The sequence below is a fragment of the Bos indicus x Bos taurus genome, chromosome 19, assembly GCF_003369695.1.
Source record: "Bos indicus x Bos taurus breed Angus x Brahman F1 hybrid chromosome 19, Bos_hybrid_MaternalHap_v2.0, whole genome shotgun sequence".
In the NCBI taxonomy this organism is placed as follows: Eukaryota; Metazoa; Chordata; class Mammalia; order Artiodactyla; family Bovidae; genus Bos; species Bos indicus x Bos taurus.
This window is the reverse complement of record NC_040094.1, coordinates 57836533-57860771: the sequence shown is the minus strand read 5'-3', so window position 1 is coordinate 57860771 and position 24239 is coordinate 57836533. Positions and strand designations below refer to the sequence as shown.

Here is a 24239-nt window from a genome sequence, read left to right as displayed (position 1 = left end):
GTCTTTGACTGTGTGGATCACAACAAACTCTGGGAAATTCTTAAAGAGATGGGAACACCTGACCACCTGACCTGCCTCCTAAGAAATCTACATGCAGGTCAGGAAGCAACAGTTAGAACTGGACATGGAACAACAGACTGGTTCCAAATCAGGAAAGGAGTTCGTCAAGCCTGTATATTGTCACCCCGCTTATTTAACTTATATGCAGAGTACATCATGAGAAACCCTGGGCTGGAAGAAGCACAAGCTGGAAACAAGATTGCCTGGAGAAATATCGATAACCTTAGATATGCAGATGACACCACTCTTATGGCAGAAAGCAAAGAAGAACTAAAGAGCCTCTTCATGAAAGTGAAAGAGGAGAGTGAAAAAGTTGGCTTAAAGCTCAACATTCAGAAAACTAAGATCATGGCACCGGGTCCCATTATTTCATGGCAAATAGATGGGGAAACAGTGGCAGACTTTATTTTTTGGGCTCCAAAATCACTGCAGACAGTGACTGCAGCCATGAAATTAAAAGACGTTTGCTCCTTGGAAGAAAAGTTATGACCAACCTAGACAGCATATTAAAAAGCAGAGACATTATTTTGCCAACAAAGGTCCATCTAGTCAAGGCTATGGTTTTTCCAGTGGTCATGTATGGATGTGAGAGTTGGACTATAAGCAAAGTTGCTGCTGCTGCTGCTAAGTCGCGTCAGTCGTGTCCGACTCTGTGCAACCCCATAGACGGCAGCCCACCAGGCTCCCCCGTCCCTGGGATCCTCCAGGCAAGAACACTGGAGTGGGTTGCCATTTCCTTCTCCAATGCATGAAAGTGAAAAGTGAAAGTGAAGTTCCTTAGTCGTGTCCGACTCTTCGTGACCCCTTGGACGGCAGCCTACCAGGCTCCTCCATCCATGGGATTTTCCAGGCAAGAGTACTAGAGTAGGGTGCCATCGCTTTCTCCTAAAGAAAGCTGAGTGCTGAAGAATTGATGCTTTTGAACTGTGGTGTTGGAGAAGACTCTTGAGAGTAGCTTGGACTGTAAGGAGATCCAACCAGTCCATCCTAAAGGAGATCAGTCCTAGGTGTTCATTGGAAGGACTGATGTTGAAGCTGAAACTCCAATACTTTGGCCACCTGATGTGAAGAACTGACTCATTGGAACAGACCCTGATGCTGGGAAAGTTTGAAGGCGGGAGAAGGGGACAACAGAGGATGAGGTGGTTGGATGGCATCACCGACTCAATGGACATGAGTTTGAGTAAACTCTGGGAGTTGGCGATGGACAGGTAGGCCTGGAGTGGTGCGGTCCATGGGGTCTCGAAGAGTCGGACACGACTGAGCGACTGGACTGAACTGAACTGAACTGTGCCAGGTCTTAGGTGCGGCATGCAGGATCTTCAGTCTTTGTTGCCGCACGCGAACTCTTGGTTGCAGCATGTGAGATCTAGCTCCCTGACCAGGGCTCAAACCCAGGCGGCTGCATTGGGAGCTTGGAGTCTTAGTCACTGGACCACCAGGAAAGTCCCTATCTGTGATTCTTGAGCCCACTTAGAAAGCAGAGAAGTCTTTCCAATTTTGGTAATATATGCAAATATGGTATATAGAGTGGGGAAGTATGCCGGTTCTAGAATGTTCCAGAAGTTAGCTGAAAAAAGGCAGCCAAGCTGGGGTGGATATGTGGAAGAGGAGTTGGCACTGGGACAATCGGAGGCTGAGACCCTCCAAGCCCAACAGTCCTCACGGGCAGGGTGGTGACACGGGAAGCCACTGGAGATGGAAAGACTCCAGGGGGACGAAGAGGCCACTGGTGCTCAGTCGGGTGCAGGGGAGGGATCTTGGGGTCACATGGCATCAGGGCAGGAGGCCCAGAGCCCGCTGCAGCCAAGGCCGAGACTCAGAGAAAAGCTGTCTTGGCCTGATTTAAAACCCCAAGGAGGGACTTCCCTGGTGATTGTGGTTAAGAATCAGCCTTCCCATGCAGAGGATGCAGGTTCCATCCCTGGTCAGGGAGCCAAGATCCCACGTGCTGTGGGGCAGCTAAGCCCCCATGCCACAACCTGAGACCTGCCTGCTGCAACTGCAACCTGATGCAGCCAAAGAAAAAAAGGAAAACAATCCCACGGGGGGGGAACTTGGTTCTGACACACTCAGCTATGTCAACAGGACTCTGCGATGACTCGGAATATTTGTAAAATGCCCACCTGGCCCACCACCCTCAAATCCCTCACACGGTGGTAAATGGATTCTCTGTAAATGAAGGAAGGTCATGTTTTGAATAAAAATCAAAAAGATGCAGGAGAAGGCCAAGGTGGCTGATCAGTGGTGCTCAGACAGAAAGGTTCTTAATCCCCGGGGGCAGGGGGCAGGGGGCAGGGGTGGAGAAGGCCAAGGGGAGCCGCCTGGGTCACCCTGGGAGCCACGCTCTGCTCTGTGTGTTCAGCAGGAAAAGCAACACCCTCCCTGTCAACAACATTCATGACTGGACCTGTGACCACAGACACGGCTGAATCCATGACAACAGACTTGACTGAGCCTGTGACAGCAGACACACCGGCCATCCCGGCTTCCTCGCCTCCAGCCCCCCAGAGTGTCAGCAGCAGCCAACCCACGGCCCTGAGCAGCGTCCCCACCAGGCAAGCAGAGACAGCCTCCTTCAGACCTTCCCCACGGCTGCCCAGTGGCTGCTTCCCAGGAGGCACTCAGTCAGGGACCCCCATGTGGCCCTTCTGATGTCTCCTATGCAGAGAGAAGAAACAGCCGTCTGTCCTGGGCTTCCCCTTCCCCGTTTATGCCTCCAAGGACTGACAGAGCTGCCCACTCCCTACGAGGAACCAGAACAAACCTCTCCAGCTGGGCTGTAGGAGGCAAGGCCGTGGTCTCCCTCTGACCTGCCCCCGCAAGCCCAGAGAAGCAAAAGGAGGTGTACTGGGGTTCAGCCTCAAGTGTGCCAGAAGGGAAGCACTCTGTGAGTTTCCTGTGGCTCCTGTAACATCGCCACAACATTGGTGGCTTCAGTTCAGTTCAGTTCAGTCACTCAGTCGTGTCCAACTCTTTGCGACCCCATGGACTGCAGCACGCCAGGCCTCCCTGTCCATCACCAACTCCCGGAGTTTACTCAAGCTCATGTCCATTGGTGGCTTAAAGTATCACAATTTTATTATCTCCTAGCTCTGGAGACCAGAAATCTGAAATAAGTCTCACTGGGCTACAATCAAGGGGCTGGCGGGACTGAGTTCCTTCAGGGGCTCTGGTGTAGCATCCACCTCCTTGCCTTTTCCAGCTTCTAGAGGCCACTGCGGGCTTGCCAAGGGGCTCAGCGGCAAAGAAGCCGCCTGCCAATGCAGGAGACACAGGTTCGATCCCTGGGTCGAGAAGATCCCCTAAAGGAAGAAATGGGCAACCCACTCCAGTATTCTTGGCGGGAGAACCCCGTGGACAGAGGAGCCTGCGGGCTATGGTCTATGGGGTTACAAAGAGTTGGACACAGCAAGGAGACTAAACAGCAGGAGGCCTCTGCATTCCTTGGCGTTTGGCCCCCTCCAGCTTCAAGGCCAGCTGTAGCGCCTTAAGTCTTCCCTGCATTGTGCTGCTTCCCTCTCAGAGTCAGTGGCTCACCAATCTTAAACCTGTCTGCACGATGAAGCCCCCCTTGCTGTGTAAAACAGCACATTCGCAGGTTCTGGGGGTCAGGACGTTTTGTGTGTGTGCGCGTGCTGAGTCGTGTCCCAGTCTCTGTGGCCCCATGGACTGTAGCCCGCCAGGGTCCTCTGTCCTTGGGATTTCCCAGGCAAGAATACTGGAGTGGGTAGCCCTTTCCTGACCCAGGGAATCTTCCTGACCCAGCAATGGAGCCCTAGTCTGCTGCACTGGAAGGTGGATTGTGTACCACTGAGCCACCTGGGAAGGGGAGGGTCATTAATCTGCTCAGGACAGTCACAGGCGTACGCTCTGGCCCTCCTCTCCCCAGGTGTTAGGACGTTCCAGGAGGGAGTGGGGAGCTAGGGTCCCTGCTTTCTCACATTCACAACATGGGAAAGAGGCATGACAGCAGCCTGAAGCCCACCCCCTTCAGAGGTCAGCTCTCTCATCAAAGGGGAGCCCCCCCCCCAACAGGCTGCCCCAGTTTCCTCCCAGCGCAGCCTGGTGCCCTCCAGCTCCCACGGTCAAGGTCCAGTTTCTCCCTGGGTCCTGCCTCCCAGAATCACCCTCCCTCATCTTCCTCCCCTGCTGTGGTCCAGCTTCCTTTCTCGAGGGTCCTGTTGCTTGGAACCTGGGCCCCTGGCTCTCATTTGTGCAGTAATGAGTCTGAACAGGACGAGATTATGGGAGATGCTTCACGCCCCACTTCTGCTTTGCTCGCTGCTGTGGGGGAGTTGTCCCTTGCAGCCACAGAACACAGGACTTTGAGAGAAGCTGGAGAAGCCAGGGGCAGTGGGCAGGGGGTGGAGGGAGAGGAGGGTGGGGCAGTCTCTGTGCTGGGACTGGTGAGAAGAGCGCAGTGGGTGAAGGGCTATTTTAAGGCTGGCATCGCAGCGTGCCCGCTCTCTCTCTCAGGAAAGCGGGTAGTGACAACATGACTCACCACGCTCAGGGCAGATGGAGGCAGAGACCAAGGCTGGCGTGCCCTGGGGTGGGTGGGTGGGGGGTGTTGCGGGGAGAGGGGGGTCCTTGCCCTGCTTGTGGGGGAGGGGATCAGACTCTCTTCTGTACCGGGAGGGGCTATCCGAGGAGCAGAGACAACCACAGGCCCAGCAGTGTGACTAGACCAAAGTGTCAAATATGTGTTATGCGTATATATGTAACACAAATATATTATTGTGTTAAATATTGTATATTATGCATATATATTGGAGAAGGCAATGGCACCCCACTCCAGTACTCTTGCTTGGAAAATCCCATGGATGGAAGAGCCTGGTAGGCTGCAGTCCATGGGGTTGCTAGGAATCGGACACGACTGAGCGACTTCACTTTATTTTTTCACTTTCATGCATTGGATAAGGAAATGGCAACCCACTCCAGTGTTCTTGCCTGGAGAATCCCAGGGACGGGGGAGCCTGGTGGGCTGCCGTCTATGGGGTCGCACAGAGTCCGACACAACTGAAGCAACTTAGCAGCAGCAGTAGCAGCAGCATGCATATATATAGAATCTAGAAAAATGGTACAGCTGAACCTATTTGCAGGGCAGCAGTAGAGACACAGATACAGACAACAGACTTGTGGACACAGCAGGGGAAGCAGAGGGACAAACCGAGAGAGCAGCATGGGAACATTGTACGTGTCAGTCGCTCAGTCGCGTCCAACTCTTTGCGACCCCGTGGACTGTAGCCCACCAGGCTCCTCTGTCCATGGGATATCCCAGGCAAGAATACTGGAGTGGGTTGCCATTTCCTTCTGCAGGGGATCTTCTTGACCCAGGGATCGAACCAGAACCCAGGTCTCCCACATTGCAGGCAGATTCTTTACCACCATCTGAGCCACCAGGGAAGCCCATTACCATATGTAAAACAGATAGCCAGTGAGCTCAGCCCAGAGCTCTGTGACAACCTAAGAGGGGCGGGATGGGGTGGGGGGTGGGAGGAAGGCTCAAGCGGGAGGGGACATATGTATATCTATGGCTGATTCAAGTTGCTGTATGGCAGAAACCAACACAACATTGTAAAGCGATTACCCTCCAATTTAAAAATTACATATGTGTTATGTGAAATATTCCTTCTTATACGCACTATCTGATGGGGGTCAGAGCAGGGACAGACCCCTCCCCAGGAGAACCGAACAGGTAAATAGCCAGGTTGATGGGGTTGAGGAAGCTTTCTCTGCTTCTAAGAGGCGACATTAGATCTGAGCTTGAAAGACAGGCAGAGTTTACCAAAGGCAGCACAAGGTGGCCGGGCAAGCTGAGGCCGAATCAGAAAGACAGGAGAGGGTCTAGACTGCAGGGGGTTTGAGGAGGATCGTGGGGGAGCAGTCACAAGGCAGGACGGTAACAGATGGCAAAGGGTGCCGTCCCCGGGCCGGGTTTGTAGGGAGGCTCTGAAGGCTTAGCCCTTGAGCAGAATGGCTGTGCCCCTTGAGGAGACTTCCCCAGCAGGGACGCAGGCTTGCCCCTCTGTCACCCGGGTCTGAGCTCAGGGAGGGGGCAGAGAGGCAGGGCCAGGGGCTCCCCTAAAGACACAGCTCACTCCTGTTACCTGTGCCTCGTAAGTGTCCTCCTCTGCAACATCCACATGGTGCTCTTGACCTTTGTGGAGGTGGCCTGCTGTGTGCTGCACCGTGGCTGAGCAGGAGTCTGGGGCAGCCCAGGGGGCGATGAGCTGGGCTGAGCGGGAGAACCACAGCGCACTCACCACCAACACCCTCCCACCCTCCCGCCCTCCCGCCTGCCGAGCGGATGGAGAAGAAGCTCCCGACTTCTTATCAGAGAAGGAGCAGTGATTTCAGTCCCAAAGGAGATGAGCGTCCCTGCTGCGGTGAAGATTCCTTTCATCCTGGCCTCGGAAACCTGATGGGGCCTCTCTGCCTCCTGCAGCCTCCACCGCAGGCTCAAAGAGAGGAGAGGAGATGGCGTTCCCCTTATACACGGGGTCCTCGGAGGCCCCTGTGATCTCACCTGGAGTTGGGAGTGTCCTTCCAATGCCTCCGTCCCTGTGACTCTGGAGGGAGGGTGGCTCTTCCGAAGACAATTGACTAAGACCTTGTTCAGGGCTCCCGCCCAACAATGGGTTTCAAAATTCTAGACCCATCAGTTTACATAAAACTGGAATTAAAACTAAAAAGATTTAGGACTTCCCTGGTGGTCCAGTAGTTGGGAATCCGCCTGCCAATGCAGGAGGACACGGGTTCAATCCCTGGCCCGAGAAGATCCCACATGCCTCAGGGAAGTTAGGCCGGTGCACCACAACTCCTGAGCTCCAGAGCCTGAGTCCCACAGCAAGGCAAGCCACTGTGATGAGAAGCCCATGAGCTGCAACGGAGAGCAGCCCCCTTGCTCGCCACAACTAGAGAAAGCCCACACCCAGCAACAGAGACGTGTGCGGCCAAAAATAAATAAACAAATAAAAAATATTTTTTAAAAAGCTTTAAGGTGTGTCTAGATGGGCAAAGACCCCCCACCATGGGCCGGGCGTCCAGGGGTCCACCAAGCCCACCTTCTGTTGCATCCATACCTCCTCGAGGAAGAGTGGCCTGAACACAGAGAATGAAGATGGGCTCGGTGCAGAGCCCAGCTCCTGTGTTTGTGAGCTGTGCATTTGTACTGTATGTTTCCTATTAAAGTCTATGGATTTCCTGCGCTCCTCTGAGACTGTTTCGTTGGGACACTAGTTTCATTTTTTATGTGTGAGAGGATGACCCATATATTCCAGAGGGTGTGAAGTGACCCTAAATCAAACACAAGAGTTAGACTATATCTGGCAGTGGTGAGTTGGCAGCAAATAGAGCGGGGAGACCTGGAAGATACCTTTTTATCCCCTCACAGAGGTCATGATCGGACTCCCTACATGTAGACGCCAACTGAAAGCGATGGTTGTACTGGTGGTTCAGTTGCTCAGTTGTGGCCGACTCTTTGCAGCCCCATGGACTATAGCCTGCCACGCTCCCCTGTCCATGGGATTTCCTAGGCAAGGATACTGGAGTGGGCTGCCATTTCCTCCCCCAGGGGATCTTTGGGAGGATGATAATGGGAGAAGCATTGAGAAACATTGCTCCAGTCTGTGACTGAGGCAGTCCTAGTGCCCCCAGACTCAAGGAGGGGAAGTAAGGCCCAAGCCTTGATAGGAGGAGCGTCAAGGAACTTTGAGGTCACACTTTAAAGCTGCCACACACAAGTCTTGATCCAGCATCTTCACATCACATATAAGAACAAGGAGATGTGAAGGGTGAAGGCCCTGGGTGCCCAGTCATAGAGCCAGATAGCAGAGTCGAATCTGCCCAGGACCAGCATGCGTCTGGCTCACCCACTGTCCGCACAGATCCATCTGTGCTCTTGAGAAGGTCAGTTCCTAAGCCTGCTGAGGGCACCATATGGCCCCAGGCATAAATACCAGGCAGATACACAGTGTTCTGAAATTCTCTGCTTTTCTCAGAAATCAGACTGTATCCATAACTTGCATGGATTTACGGACATGTTTCGTTTTGATCATGGTATTTTATTAATGGAATCTCTTGCCCATACGTAAACATGAGAGATTTCACCTCCAGCTTCTCTCTCTTTATTTGCCATGCCATGCAGCCTGTGGGATCTTAATTCCCTGACCAGGGATCGAACCCACACCCCCTGCTTTGGAAGCATGGAGTCTCAACCACAGGACCCCAGGGAAGTCCCCCAGCTTCTCTTTTAAAAGTAGCAATGGCTGAAAGCAGTGGATCCACGATGCCACATCCTCTACATGGCATCAGAGTGTTTTAAACCTTCCCTGGGCTCCCCCGGGCCTCCAGGACACCACTAAAACTTAAAGATTGGAAAGGAAACATAAAAGTGTTCCTTTTCTCAGATGACATAATTGTCTATGTAGAAAATCCCGTGGAATCTACCAAAAAAACAAACAAACTGCTCAACCAATAAATGAGTTCAACCAGATCGCAGGATACAAGATCAATACACACACAAAAGAATCATATTTCTAGATATTAGCAACAAGTTGGTAGAAAATAAAACACTATTCATAACTGCTTCCCCCCAAAGAAGAAATACCTGGGTAAAGATCTAATGGAACCTTCATAGCATCTGTGTGCTAAAAGTTGCAAAATGCTGATGACAGAGGTCAAAGAATATTTAAATTAATTGAGAGCTACACCTGATTTGTGGATGGAAGACTCAACGTGGTAAAAATGTCAATTTCCCCAATATTGATCTATGTAATTGCTTGTTTATTGTCTTGCATGTGTGCATGCTCAGTCAATTCATTGATGTCCGACTCTTTGCATCCCTGTGGATTGTAGCCTACCAGGCTCCCCTGTCCATGGGATTCTCCAGGCAAAAATACTGAAGTGGGTTGCCAGGCCCTTCCTCAGGGGATCTTCTCTGACCTGGGGATCTAACCTGCCTCTCTTACTGTCTCCTGCATTGGCAAGGAGGTTCTTTACCACTAGCACTTCCTGGGAAGCTCCCAGTCCCTCCTAACTGCAGGTGCTTCAAAGACCCTGTCCTTGGTCCTGAACTCTTCCCTTAACAATTCTCCCTCTCCCTGGGCTCCAGTTTACCACCCCACACATCTTCCCTGCAGCATGAATACCCTGCTAACCCATGTCTCTAGCTTCCGACTGTTCCTCTATGCCTGGTAATCCCAGTCTCATGGAGAAAACCAAGCTCTGTATCCCTCTAGCCTGCTCCCAACTTCCCTATTTCTCTCAATGATGCCCTACCCTTCTGGTCTTTCAGGCTTGACATCTCTGTACTTCCAGACTCTTCCTATCAGACTATCTTATTCATCAGCTGGGTAAACCTTCCTAAAACATATCCATGACTCCATGTTGATCTGCTCAAATTCATCCAAGCGTCTCAGTCAAAGCCTGAGTAGAAGTTGGAGTCCAAACCCCTTCAGCACACCCCCACCTTAGTTTTCCTGGGCCTTCCCAGGTTTTGCAGTTAAAACTGCACTGCCACAACTTCATCCCACCGGAATCTTAAACACACCTCCACCATGCGAAACTGTGTGTGAACCTCACACTCTGCTGATTGGTCTTCTCTGACTGACTATTACAATGAGTATTTTCTGCCTCCCTGTTTTCACTTCTGCTCTTGCTGCTCTGGATATGTTCCTTCTCCCGGCTCCCCAACCCCACCTTACCACCCCACTCAACTGAAAGTATATACCTTCTTGAAGGTCAGTCTCAAATATCACCTCCTCCCACTGATCCAGCCGGTGTGACATAATATTTTCCCCTCTGACATCATGGAGCATTTTGCCTATGACTACCCCGTGGAGCTTGCTAGCCCTGTCTGTGCTCTACTGACGTGTGAGTTTATCTTCCTTATGAGGTGCATTGCAAGCTCTTCTCTTGCCCATTATTATGCTTCCTATACCACCCTGTGTATATTTTACGGTCATGATTAATATGTGCCTCTTTAGAACGAGGTTTTCCTTCAGCCGAGTCTGGGGCCAGCCCCAGCTCTCCCTGAGATGCCACGAATGTACACACCCTTATGGGAGCCACATCAGAGCTCAGGTTCAGAGAACAGCAGCCCTGCCTGAGAACTCAGTGCTCGGAGGAGCTCTCAGAGGAAAAAGGTCACTATGGATGCAGAAAGGTGAGTGGAAACGTTGACAGACTGTGCAACTCTTGCCTGCATACTTCAGGGAGGGAGTATGGATATGCATCCAAGAACCAACTGAGCACTCCCCTGGGCTAAGGGTGCCTGTGGTTATGGTGGCGTCATACGATCCCAACGTGGTGAAGCATCTCCTTTCCTCTGGGTCCTGTACCCTGTATTTGAAGCTATGTCTGCCTCTTCTGCAAAAATGGTTGATTGTTGATGGATGGTCTCAACCAGACTTCCCCTAAACTGGATAAACCTGGACTCTCCATTGACTCTATGCACGGGAGACCCTCCAAGTTAGGGAATTCCCAGAGTGATATTAGAGGTACCCACTGCCTCCTTCTACCATTACTGCTCCAAAGAGAATTTTAACTCGAAGCTGCTCAGTTGTGGCTGAGCTAGACAGAGATGCACTCAGCCAAGTCACACACCGGTCACAAGGACACAAGAAGGTTTGAAGCCCAAGAGGCGTTGGAAAAGAGGAAATAACCCTGAGCTCACAGGACAGCTGCATGAGCAAACTCTGTCAGGACTAAACTCCCTTGGAATTGTCCCAGAGAAGCAGATGGAGCCCTGTGAGCCCAAGACTGAAGCTGGGAGGGGTGTGTCCCCAGGGAGCCTCCTGTCTGCAGGGAGGAGGTGGGCATTTCCCTGGCTATGCTGAACCCAGAAGCTTTTGTGCCAAGGAGAAGAGTAAAATGTCAGGCCCCTGAGCACGCAACTTCCAGAGAATTCTGGCCCTTGGGAGGTGGGTGTGAAGTCCAGGAATCAGGAGATCTGGGGAGGAGAAAAGAGAACCCCCAAGCAAGGGCAGGGGTGGCTGAGCCCTTCCTCACCTGAGGACTCAGAACAAGTGTCTTCTAAGATCCAGGACCCTCCCTGGACCAGCGCCCCCAGAAGACCTAAGTCCTTCCAGAATCTAGCAACTGCTGTCCCCCTGCCCTGGAGCCCAGAATCTGAAGGTCTCTCTTGTCCAGTCTGAAGAGCTGTATTCCTGGGCAGGGCATTCCTGGGGACAGCATACTGCACGGTGGACCTCCCTGGTCAAGCTGTCTCTTTCTTCCTCCAGGGCGCCTCTGAGGTCTGTTCACCCAGAGGACAGCCCCAACCATGCCCAGGAACAGGGGCAGCTTCAGGAAGACCAGGAGCAGGAAGTGGACATTGCTGAGCTCGGACCTGTGGGAGACACAGTGACTGGAAATGAGCTGCCTCCCCTGGAGGAGGTCCCAGGACCCTTCCCGTCCCACCTCTCTCTGCGCCCCAACACTAAAGCCTAGATAAAGTGAAGTCACTCAGTTGTCTCCAACTCTTTGCAACCCTGTGGACTGTAGCCCACCAGGCTTCTCCATCCACGGGATTTTCCAGGCAAGAGTACTAGAGTGGGTTGCCATTTCCTTCTCCAGGGGATCTTCCTGACCCAGGGATCAAACTTGGATCTCCTGGATTGTAGGCAGATGCTTTACCATCTGAGCCACAGGGAAGTTCCTAGATAACTCAGGATCAAACCCAGAAGAGACCCAAGTCAGGGCAGCCCCTCTCTGGGACTCCTGTCATCATTCCTGCCTCAGGAACTGCCCTTGGGACTCTCCTTAAGGGGAGGGGAGGGAGCGGAGGGAGGAGAGGGACCAGGCAGTCCCCCTTCCAGAAGCATGTGTCCAAACTCATCCTCTCCATCCCTTTCCTGCACACGTAGTCTTCCCTGTTATTGGCTGGCTTCTTAAAACCAGTCCTCACCCACACTTTAAAGCTCTCGCCCCCCATTCCCTTCAGGGTCTGACAGCAGCATCACAGCCCTTCTGGGTATCTTTGGAAGGAGGAGACAGACCCAAGTGTCAGCCTGGATCCAGCGCACCTCCCACAGACCCCACAGGCAGCTCCTGGAAGCAGAATCTCTGGTAGAGTAAAGAACTTTAGATGCGAGCCTGGGTTAGGGACGGCAGAATCAGGCCCCTGCATCCAGAGCCTGGTGAGAAGGGAGACGGGGAGGGTGGGGATGGGAGGAGGGGCTTCAAGTCCTCCAGAGGAGGAAACCAGCCTCCATCTGTGTCCCTGCAGCTGCCCCTCAGGGGAGAGGGTTCACAGAACAGGTGCTATCTTCCACTCTGCATGCAGCTTTGGAGAATATAAACATCGGAACCAGAGCTGGAGGGAAACCCAGCAGAGGGTGAGGTACAAAGGTCATGGCGTGCTGCCAGGCCCAGCCCCAGGCCCCGCCCCAGGGCCCCTAAGGCTGCTGACCCTCCTCCCCCATGGTCTCCAGGCCTGCGGCCCTTACCCTGGGCAGCCAGTCGATATCTCCTTGGCGCTGAGGTTCTGTCCGTCATTCACTGTCGGGGGGCTGGCCGGTACAGCCAGACAGGCGGTGCTCCCTGGGGTGGTACTTGGTGCTGGAGATCAAAGCATGGCTCAGGCATCACTCTTTCCCCAGTCCCACACTAAACACCCATGTGGCTCTGATGTCACGTAGAATCATCCAGTGACCACCACTTTGTACTGAAGCGAGTCAGTGTGTTCAGGGGTCTCTGCCTCTCTGTAAGGACAAGGATGATGCCCTGTGTGGGGTACCTATGGCCTCCAGCGCATGCTAAAGCTGAAGAGTCAGCTGCCTTTCTCCCTGACCATACCCTAGGCTCCTCCCAACACTACTGAGACAGAGGACAAGACAAGACCCAGGACACTGTCCGTCCTTGTCCCCCATCCTTGTCCCCAAGCCCACTCTTTTCCCAGCAGCTCTACTGCTGGACCGAAGGCAGCTCTTACCTGGGGAAACAGACACCTCAACCTGGACCGAGGGGTCCCAGGACAACACGTCCAGGATCCAGACAGTCTGAATTCGACACCAGTAGGACCCAGCATCTTTCGTGCTGAGGTTCTCCATGATCACTGTGAAGGTCAGGTTGTCCGCCTGGTCTCTGATGGACACGCGGCCGTTCCTCCTTTCTTTCTCTTCTCCTTTGGTCTCCACAATCTTGCGACACACTGTGCCATACTTTCCTCGGCACCAGTATTTGTTATGCCCCTTGTACGCCTTCTCATACTGACACCGGACATGCAGAGAGCTCCCCATGGTGCCCGCCACAGAGCTGGGGCCCGTCAGCGACCAACAGCCTGGAAAACACAAGTCAGATCCCAGGACTTGTCCCGAGAGGCCCCATCAGCAGCTGTGTGCTTGAAGCCCCAGGGGAAAGTTACTAGGGAGGCGTGGGCCATCCCAGGCTCAGGGCTGGGGACCTGGAGAGACGCCTGGATTTAAGACCTAAGCCAGAGGGTCTGGAGACGGCGGTCAGCAGGGCCAGCTCAGACCCGTGCCCCACGAGCCCAGACACGCTGCCTGGCTGCACGGGCACCCTGTCCCTGGGAACAAGGGGAGTCGGGCCACGGTTGGAGGTGGGAGTAGAGAGGGCTGGCAGTCCTGCCCTGTTCTTTTTTGTTGTTTGCTTGATTTGTTTTAATTTAAACTTTTTATTTTCTACTGGGGTATAGCCGATTAACAACATCACGATAGGTGAACAGGAACAATTTGTTTCAGGTGAACAGGAAAGGGACCCAACTGTAAATACACAGGTATCCATTCTCCCCCAGACCCCCCTCCCATCCAAGCTGAGGTATCCATTCTCCCCCAGACTCCCCTCTCATCCAGGCTGCCCCATAACGTTGAGCAGAGTTCCATGTGCTACACAGTGGGTCCTTGTTGGTTCTCCATTTTAAATACAGCAGTGTGTACATGTCCATCCCAAACTCCCCAAGTATCCTCTCCTCCCATCCGTCCCCTCCGGCAACCATAAGTTTGTTCTCGAAGCCTGTGAGTCTCTTTCTATTTTGTAAGTTCATCTGCATCATTTCTTTTTACATTCCACATATAAGAGATGTCATACGATATTTCTCCTTCTCTGACTTACCTCACTCAGGATGACACTCTTTAGATCCATCCATGCTGCTGCAAATGGCATTATTTCATTCTTTTTAATATCCCGCCCTGTCCTTAACCCTGCAACCTCTGCCAGGCATGAGGTTTGGGCGTGTAACCAAAACACTTTACTTTGGAGTAAGATTTCTGCATCCTGGGCGTTTTGTAATTCAAACTATTTAAGAGTATAATTTCTTGGGCTTTCCCTGGTGGTCCACTGGTTAAGAATCTGCCTTGTCATGCAGGGGACATGGGTTTGATCCTTGGTCAGGGAACTAATATCCCAAATGCTTTTAGCATTAGCATTGAAGAACCCACGCACTGCAACGAGAGAGTCCATGAGACACAACAAAGACACCACCTGACAACCAGAGACTTCACGCGCCACAACGAAGCCTGATGAAGAAATCAATGTTGTTAAGAGTATAACTTCTTGTTTACTCTGCTCTCCACATGTTCTCAAGGGAGAAAAGATAAATCTCTGGCTCTCATCACAGACCCTCAGATTTAGAAGGTGGATTATAATATCTCAGCCCAATTTTCTACCTCACCCACAAATATATCAAAAATGTTCATGAAATATGTTGGCAAATGCTACCAGGTTACTGGTGTTTGAATGAGGAAGCCGGATTGGATTGGGAAGGAGCTGGTAGGTCTAAGTTATAGGTAGCATCCCAATTCTTGGGTTGGCCAGTGAGCTCACAGAGGTTTGCTAAATTATATATGATTAACATAAAAGAGGGCCTTGTATGGACCAATGATGAGAAGGCATCCAGCCAAGACCAACCCGGTCTGGACACTGGAAGTTAAGGGAAAAAAAAAAGAAGATTCTAATTCCAAGAGAGTACTCTGCTCTGTCCTGCTAGAATGTGCCTGGATGCAAGATTAGCAGGTCTTACATGGGACCATATAAATTCGTGTGTGCATTTTTTAAGGAAAGTGTTTGCTGGTGGCTTGAAGTTCACAGGAGGTCAAGTCGGACAGCAATGAGTTCATAATGGAAACACTAGGTGGTCAGCAGAGCAATCTGCAGGATGCACCTTGAGTGGTTTTGTGAATATCACAGGCTTTGCTTTGTTCTAGATACCCCGTGGGTGTCGGAAAGAGCCCTGGGGAGGAGGCTCATCTGGATTTAATTTTCAGTAATTTCACTTACTGGATATGTCACTAACCCCTTCACGGTCTTATCTGTAAAGTGGGGATGATACTAACTGCCCTGCATGAAGTTACTCAGAGGGGAACAGTAGGAAGGTTCCTTAAAAAACTAAAAATAGAGCTACCATGTGACCCAGCCATCCCACTGCTGGACATATGTCCAGAGGAAACCATAATTCATGCTGCTGCTGCTGCTGCTAAGTCGCTTCAGTCATGTCCAACTCTGTGCGACCCCAGAGATGGCAGCCCACCAGGCTCCCCCGTCCCTGGGATTCTCCAGGCAAGAACACTGGAGTGGCTTGCCATTTCCTTCTCCAATGCATGAAAGTGAAAAGTGAAAGTGAAGTCGCTCAGTTGTGTCCAACTCTCAACGACCCCATGGACTGCAGCCCACCAGGCTCCTCCGTCCATGGGATTTTCCAGGCAAGAGTACTGGAGTGGGTTGCCATTGCCTTCTACTGTATATAAAATAGATAGCTAATAAGAACCTACTGTATAGCACAGGGAACCCTACTCAATACTCCATAATGGCCTATATGGAAAAGAACCTAAAAAAAGGGGGATACACGTATGTGTGTTGCAGGCAGATTCTTTACTGCTGACCACCAGGGAAGCAGCCTGCAAAGCAAGAGACCCAGGCTCGATCCCTAGGTTGGGAAGGTTCCTTGGAGAAGGGAAAGGCTACCCACGCCAATATTCTCGCCTAGAGAATTCCATGGACAGAGAAGCCTGGTGGGCTACAGTCCATGGGGTCGCAAAGAGTCACACACGACGGAGCGACTTTGACTTATATCCGTATGGCTGATTCACTTTGTTATACACCTGAATGCTGTACACAACATTGTCAACCCACTGCAATCCAATCAATTTTTTCGAAAAGTTGCTCAGGGGGCTGAATTGTGCCATAGATTTGAAAGTGTTTGTAGGTTGTAAAGGGCTTAATAAAGATAAGTTCTGTTCTTGCTCATTTTATATCGGAATCCACTTCCTCCGCCTTCATTCTTGTCCTCTCTGCTCTGGAATCGCCCTTGCCCTCTTTCTTTATATCCCTTACAACCCTCTTGGGTGCCCTCCTTAAATTTAAAGTAATCACTTTTTTCCAGACCGTGGTTGTAACCCCAGACGGGTGCACAGGGTGGAGGAGGGAGCTGGGATGAAAAAGAAGAACTGAAATTTAAATCTTTACAAGTGACTTCAAAGTTCCAATCTGAGCCCACATGAAACATCAGCTGCAAATGTTCTTAAGATGGAAAAATGAGGCTGTGGGTCTGGAGGGTTCAGCCAGTTTCACAGAAAGGGGTGGGAAGAAGTTTCCATCTTCAGTTTAACTGCACTTAGGCTGGGGCACTTAGACATTTTATTAGATTTAAGTAAGAAGATTTAAACAAGCACTGATATGCTGGTAAACAAGCTCCCTAGGGGAGAAGCCTGATTTGTGGTGTTTGCCAGTTTCCAAGGTGTGAATACTCTAGCCCGTGACTGGTTTCTTTCTCCTTTTTTATTTTTTTTTAAACTTTTTATTTTATTTTGGAGTACAGTTGATGAACAATGTTGCATTCATTTCAGGCTGTACAACAAAGTGATTTAGTTATACATGTGTAATACATTCTATACATATAGTATTTTCCTAATTACATTGTTACATATTGAACAGAACATTGAACAGAGTTCCCTGTGCTGTACAATCAGATCAGATCAGATCAGTCACTCAGTCGTGTCCGATTCGTTGTGACCCCATGGACTGCAACACGCCAGGCCTCCCTGTCCATCACCAACTCCCAGAGTTCACTCAGACTCACATCCATCGAGTCAGTGATGCCATCCAGCCATCTCATCCTCTGTCGTCCCCTTCTCCTCTTGCCCCCAATTCCTCCCAGCATCAGAGTCTTTTCCAATGAGTCAACTCTTCGAATGAGGTGCACAAAGTACTGGAGTTTCAGCTTTAGCATCATTCCTTCCAAAGAAATCCCAGGGCTGATTTCCTTCAGAATGGACTGGTTGGATCTCCTTGCAGTCCAAGGGACTCTCAAGAGTCTCCTCCAACACCACAGTTCAACAGCATCAATTCTTCGGCGCTCAGCCTTCTTCACAGTCCAACTCTCACATCCATACATGACCACAGGAAAAACCATAGCCTTGACTAGACAGACCTTTGTTGGCAAAGTAAGGTCTCTGCTTTTGAATATGCTATCTAGGTTGGTCATAACTTTCCTTCCAAGGAGTAAGTGCCTTTTATTTTCATGGCTGCAGTCACCATCTGCAATGATTTTGGAGCCCCCAAAAATAAAGTCTGACACTGTTTCCACTGCTTCCCCATCTATTTCCCATGAAGTGATGGGACCGGATGCCATGATCTTCATTTTCTGAATGTTGAGCTTTAAGCCAACTTTTTCACTCTCCTCTTTCACTTTCATCAAGAGGCTTTTGAGTTCCTCTTCACTTTCTGCCATAAGGGTGGTGTCATCTGCATATCTGAGGTTATTGATATTTCTCCCGGCAATCTTGATTCCAGCTTGTGTTTCTTCCAGTCCAGCATTTCTCACGATGTACTCTGCATATAAGTTAAATAAACAGGGTGACAATATACAGCCTTGACGAACTCCTTTTCCTATTTGGAACCAGTCTGTTGTTCCATGTCCAGTTCTAACTGTTGCTTCCTGACCTGCATACAAATTTGTCAAGAGGCAGATCAGGTGGTCTGGTATTCCCATCTCTTTCAGAATGTTCCACAGTTTATTGTGATCCACACAGTCAAAGGCTTTGGCATAGTCAATAAAGCAGAAATAGATGCTTTTCTGGAACTCTCTTGCTTTTTCCATGATCCAGCGGATGTTGGCAATTTGATCTCTGGTTCCTCTGCCTTTTCTAAAACCAGCTTGAACATCAGGAAGTTCACGGTTCACATATTGCTGAAGCCTAGCTTGGAGAATTTTGAGCATTACTTTACTAGCGTGTGAGATGAGTGCAATTGTGCGGTAGTTTGAGCATTCTTTGGCATTGCCTTTCTTTGGCATTGAAATGAAAACTGACCTTTTCCAGTCCTGTGGCCACTGCTGAGTCTTCCAAATTTGCTGGTATATTGAGTGCAGCACTTTCACAGCATCATCTTTCAGGATTTGGAAGAGCTCAATAGATCCTTTAAATCTCCCCCTTTTCCACCTACTTTTCCAGAAGAGTCTGTCATTACATTGGGCAGGCTCTACATTTTGTGAGGGAACCTAACAAAAAAATTACTCTAAAAGCATGAAGAAAGCCCTCTAATTTTTATCCTAAACTTACAAATATCATATATTAATGTATATATTATGGAATCTAGGGAAAATGGTATAGACGATCTTATTTGCAAAGCAGAGCCGAAGATGCAAGGAACAAACATACGGACACCAAGGGTGGAAAGTGGGGAGAACGGGGCGAGTGGGGAGATGAGACAGTCGTGTTCACATCACTATGTGTAAAGTAGATGTGAGAACCTGCTGTGTGGCCAAGGAACTCTATTCAGGGCTCCATGGTGACCTGAATGGGAAGGAAACCCACAAAAGAGGGGGTACATGTGCACATACGCATGACTCACTCGACTGCACTGCAGAAGCTGACCGTCACTGTGAATCAGCTCTGCTCCAATAAAAATTAATGTTAAAATGTGTTCTCATGCACTTTGAATGTCTCTTTAAAGATTTTCTCTTCTGAAAGTTCAACCTTTAAGAAACAATTTGATCATGTTCTTCCAGGAGGGAGTTAACGTGGAAGCTGAGGTTGCCCTTCTAGACTCTTCGTTCATCCCTCCTGACAAATCTTTTGTACCCCTTTCAACTGAGCCCTGACCAAACAGAGCGGCTGTTCCTTCCTGAGCTTTCTATGGTCTCTAGTATCTCCATGCTTTTGCATCAGCTACTCCGATTTTCCACTCAGCTGACTCATTCATCCTTCCAGACTAACTCCCAGTGATGCTTTAGGGAGACCTGTATCCTTCCAGGAGCAGAACTAGGGGCCCTGTGTGCACGCTCATCACCATATGAGCAAACCTCTTCTATAGCAAGTTCCACACATGTCTGACTCTTTGCAACCCCATTGACTGTAGCCCTCCAGGCTCCTTGGTCCAGGGAATTCTCCAGGCAAGAATACTGGAGCGGGGGACTCCCCTGGTGGTCCAGTGGTTAAGAATCTGCCTGCTAAGACAGGGGACATGGATTCAGTCCTGGGCGGGGAAGATCCTACATGCTGCAGGGCAAGTACTGAGGCTGCACACCTCAAGCCTGTGCTCTGCACGAGAGAAGCCGCCGAAATGAGAAGCCATGCACCACACAGAGCAGCCCCTGCTCGCCACAACTAGAGAAAGTGGCAAAGACCCAGTGCAGCCATAAACAAATTCTTTTTTTAAAATTAAAAAGAATACTGGAGTAGGTTGCCATTCCCTTCTCTGGGGGAATCTTCCTAACCCAGGGATCGAATCCACATCTCCTGCATTATAGGCAGATTCTTTACTGTCTGAGCCACCAGGGAAGCCCGAGTTTCATGCAGCAGCATAGTAACTTGACACCTTCATTCAATCACGAGTCCCTGAGTGCAGAAATTGCTCTGAATTACCGCATCCAGAACAGTCCTGGCACATAGTTGGTGCTCAATAAGTGTGTGTAGGCACACAGTTGGTGCTCAACAAGTGTGTGTAGGATCATAAGATGAATGTTTGAATGTATCAGAGGATATACAGACAGATGAATTGATGTGTCCCTCCCATTTCTGCTGATGCTCTGCCCCTGGCTTGAACCCAGGACAGACCTTCTACCCTTCCAGGGTCCTGCCCTCTGCAGTACCAAGTTCCCAAAGGCCCCAGCCCCACTTACCTGGGAGGCAGAGAAGGAGAAGAGCTGAGGGCAGCCACATGATCCTATCTCCCTGGCAGGTGGCCCCAGAGGATCCAGGTCCCGGCCGAAGTCTAGGCGCCGACAACGGCGCCTGGGTCACCGGCCTTCCACTTGTTCAACATTCCTTTGTGTTACTTGCTCATCTACTTCCTTTATAATTTCTTTGCTACTTCCTAATTTGAAGCCTTACTTAGAAAAAGGGGAAGGGTGGCAAGAGACACTTCAGAGAACAGACAAATCAACGAGAGAAATCTACCAATTTTTTTGTCCATTCAGTGACACTATAAGGTTTGAGTCACACCTTGAGCCTTCATGATCTCTATCCCTAGATATAAAGCAACAGAGAAGCCCCCTGGTCCCTCGCCTCCCCCTTCTTCCCTCCTCTCTGGCTGCCTACTTTTGTTGTTGCTGTCGTTTTGTTTTGTTTCTGGACACACCACATCACATGTGGGATCTTAGTTCCCCGACCAGGGATCGATCCTGGGCCCCCCGCACTGGGAGTGCAGAGCCTTACCCGCTGGACCATCAGGGAAGGCCCTTCTCCCGTGTCATCCCTTCAACACTGATAACAGCGGGAGGGAGGCTATGGGTCTCACGTTATTTGATCCACCAAGAGGATCAAACAAATGTCCAGTCCCTTCAGTCTTGCTTTTCTGTTGTTTTCTTCTGCTTTCTTTTTTTTAATTCCTCAATATGATCCTGGAGTTGTTTATAAAGTAAAAGAAATTCGAGTAAGCAAAATCAAGGGCTGATGCCTTAAACTATATATAAAATATGACTAATGTGGTCACATTTCACTAAAATCCAATATGAAAGCGCACCCACTGTGATAGATGAGTCAATACAGAGACTTCCTCCTAGACCCAAATAGGAATTCTGTATAAAACACAACCCTGAAAGTTGTAATATATAACTGAGGTCAAAATCATGCAAAGAACATCCTCAAGTGCCAGAAATGTAAAGGGAATTGAAGGCCAAGACCAGGAGTGGGACCTGATACCGAACAGCTAATGGAAACTATTAGAAATGGATAGCTCTTTTTCAGGTGGAGAGAGGCTGGCATTTAAACAGCCCCTCGGGACCTGGACATCCAGTAGCATTCCCAGCGCAGGGGGTCTGGGTTCGACCACATGCCACAGCTAAGACACACACAGCCAAATAAATCAATAAATATCCAAATAAATGAAGAAACAGCCACTCAGGGCCAGAAGCCGATGTCTCAGGTCTATATTAGGCAGGAGCTGGAGCTCCCTGCCAAAATCTGGGATCCATAAAGAGACCCTACAGCCTCAAATCAGAGTGAAGGGAAGCCTCGTGGAATCATGACACCATCCTGACCCCTTACAGCCACGTATTAAAGAGTCTCCCATAGAAACGGGGACCTAGGTTGGACCACATACAAATGTGAGCTTCAAAGTCCCAGTTTCTCATGATACGACACGTATAGACGTAATATAGATAAACCTCCCGGCGATCCGGTGGTTAGGACTCCATGGTTTTACTGCTGAGGGCCCAGGTTCAATTGCAGGTCAGGGAACTAAGATCCCACAAGCCACACAGTGCAACACCTACCCCCTCCCAAAAAAAATAAAAGAAAAAGAAAGAAATATAAAAGCACGCTGGCAATCGATGAGGCTTGTAGGGTTGTAAGAGATGAACACAAACCCACAGCCACACCTCCAGCCCTCCCTTTTTTTGCACAGCCCATGGGCTAAAGACAGTTTGACATTTACAAAGAGTTGAGGGGAAGATAGAAAGCAAAAATATTTCATGACGTGAAAATTTCATGGAAGTCAAATTTTAGCCTGCATAAATAAGTTGTGTGGGAACACAGCTACCCTGCTTCATTTACATGTTCTCTATGTGGCTTTTCGGCTCCAACAGCAGAGTGGAGTGGTTGTGGCAGAGACCACATGTCCACAAAGTCTAAGATGTGTACTGCCTGGTCCTGACAAAAAGAGCTTGCCGTCCTCTGCTCTCAGGATGGAACCCTCCCCACGTGTGCCTTAAGAATGACATAAGCAGTCATTCTTACCCGTAATTATCATAGAAGCGGAACTCTGGGAGCAGAACACCCTTGGGATAGTCGTCACGTGGGTAATAGGAGCTACATTAGGTGGTGCGATGGTTTTTCAGGGTCCAAACAACCCAGAAAGTGACCTCAGGCCAGAGAGAGGGTTCAGGCCAAGTCCAGGCCAGCTCAGTCCAGGCCAGTTAGAGACCTGGGTGCTTCTTCCTGGCCCCCACCGTCTTCCTTCGATGGCCCGAGATGTGGGCACTCTCTTCTGGGTTCCATTCACTTGGTACAACCCCACGTGGCTCTGGAGGAAGCAGGTGGTCTTAACCTACGGACAGCACCTGGCCCCCTAAGCAGCTGTAGTCACACCTGGCATTCCTGCCTGGTGTCTCGAGCCCCTCGCCCCAAGGGCCTAGCTGAGCCCCGTGACCTTGGGACGGCTCCATCCTGACTGCACTGGCATCTCCAGCTCAACACAACCAAAGTCTAACCCTTCTCCCTCGCTCGCCCACCGCCACCACCACCAGCATCCTGTGTTTCCTCCTCCACCCCCTGGGGTCCCCTCTCCCGACCTTTCACTTCCTGTTTTTACATTTGTCGTTAAGTGCTGCTGCCCCAAACTGCCCTGAGCCCAGGAGACACCCTCTTTGATAGAAAAGGGAAATCAGCCAATGGAAAAAACCACTCTTACTAGCTTGAAGTTTACTTCTGATACAGATAGACTAATTGCAGGTAATCAAAAGAAAGAACATATAATGAGATGTAAAATATGCTTAGGGCTTCCCTGGTGGCTCAGAGGGTAAAGAATCCACCTGCAATGCAGGAGACACAGGTTCCATCCCTGGGTCCGAAAGATCCCCAGAAGGAAGGCATGGCAACCCATTCCAGTATTCTTGCCTGGAGAATCTCACGGACAAAGGAGACTGGCAGGCTACAATCCATAGGGTTGCAAAGAGTCGGACACGACTGAAGCGACTGAGCATATAATTATAAATACATTTAATATTAAAAGTAGTCTCCTTAATATATTTCATGCAAAAAATGTTGTGTATAATTAATGTTTTTAAAAGCTCCTGAATAGGCCAATTTATGGAGATTTAGAGTGTATTTCTGCCAAGAGTGGGGAAAGGACTCTATTTCCCAGGCACAGAGCTGGAGGAGCTGGTCCCCTCCAGGCCCCTCTGCCTGCAGGAAGGAGACTACTGTGTCCTGCAAGAATTACCCAGAGAAGCCGACGCCTGTGGGTGAGGAGAGGAGCAGGGGGTCAGGCGGGCAGGCAACAAGGAGCCTGGACATCCAAGGAGGAGGAGAAGGGACAAAGTCAAGGACGGGGTGGGCCCTGGGAACTCAAGGTGAGTGTCCCCTGGGCAGAGGGGACGTCCACCTGTGGAGTGAGAATTCCTAATAACGTGCTTTCACAGCCTTGAGAAATTTCACAGGAACAGCACTTGGAAGAACAGCATATGTTAAGAAACTGTGTTATGATTATTCTTCATGTTTTTCTTAGAATAGGAGCCTTGTTACAAACCCCAAGGCCAGACCCAGAAAAGAGTATGACTGGGATCCTGAAAGCATGGACCTTGGAACACCGGGTCAGCGTCAGGTATGAACACCGCCCACACACTTGCTGACTGTTCCCGAGACAATCAGGAACGGCCTGCGGCAAAAAACCAGGACATCTGGACTATGTCAATGCCGTGTCTTGGGAAAGACAGATCAAAGAAAGTTTGGTAGTCTGCAATCAGGAATAAAAGCTGGACTCCGAATGGATGCTACACCTTCAGTCCAATAAAGGCTGAAGGTGCCCTGACCCATTGCACCAGATTTCATGTTCTGTTTGCATTCTCTTCGCTCCTGGACCTTTAAGGCAACACACCTGCTTGGCCCTAGAACAGTAAACAGCACCATGTGTGGCGAAGGAGCAGGTCCCGAGCTGGGTGTCCAGAGCTGCAGAGCCGAGCAGGAACCAAGCCAGACTCGAGTCAGGGCTTTGCTTCCTCAAAACCAGCAGCTCTGCCACCGCCCTGTGAAGCCCGTGCACCTCCACCAAGGGCACCC

The 24239-nt window shown here is 50.2% G+C and overlaps 1 protein-coding gene across 1 annotated transcript; it reads right to left on the bottom strand.

Annotated features, from left to right (window-relative positions):
* Window positions 1–8108: 8108 nt before the first annotated feature.
* Window positions 8109–20327, bottom strand: CD300E (CD300e molecule). Its single transcript, XM_027518902.1, has 4 exons — window positions 20144–20327; window positions 13001–13348; window positions 12516–12627; window positions 8109–11416 (listed from the first exon to the last, which is right to left on the bottom strand). Exons 1-4 carry the CDS (start codon window positions 20181–20183, stop codon window positions 11143–11145), a joined length of 774 nt encoding a protein of 257 aa, XP_027374703.1. The 5' UTR covers window positions 20184–20327; the 3' UTR covers window positions 8109–11142.
* Between the last annotated feature and the right edge of the window lie 3912 nt (window positions 20328–24239).

Excerpts from the sequence above, each read along its gene's own strand:
- CD300E (XM_027518902.1), bottom strand. The coding sequence starts at position 20,183 with ATGTGGCTGCCCTCAGCTCTTCTCCTTCTCTGCCTCCCAG. Across the intron at positions 13,349-20,143 it reads TCTCCTTCTCTGCCTCCCAG|GCTGTTGGTCGCTGACGGGC; the intron begins GTAAGTGGGGCT and ends TGTGTTTTCCAG. Across the intron at positions 12,628-13,000 it reads TGAGGTGTCTGTTTCCCCAG|CACCAAGTACCACCCCAGGG; the intron begins GTAAGAGCTGCC and ends TTTGATCTCCAG.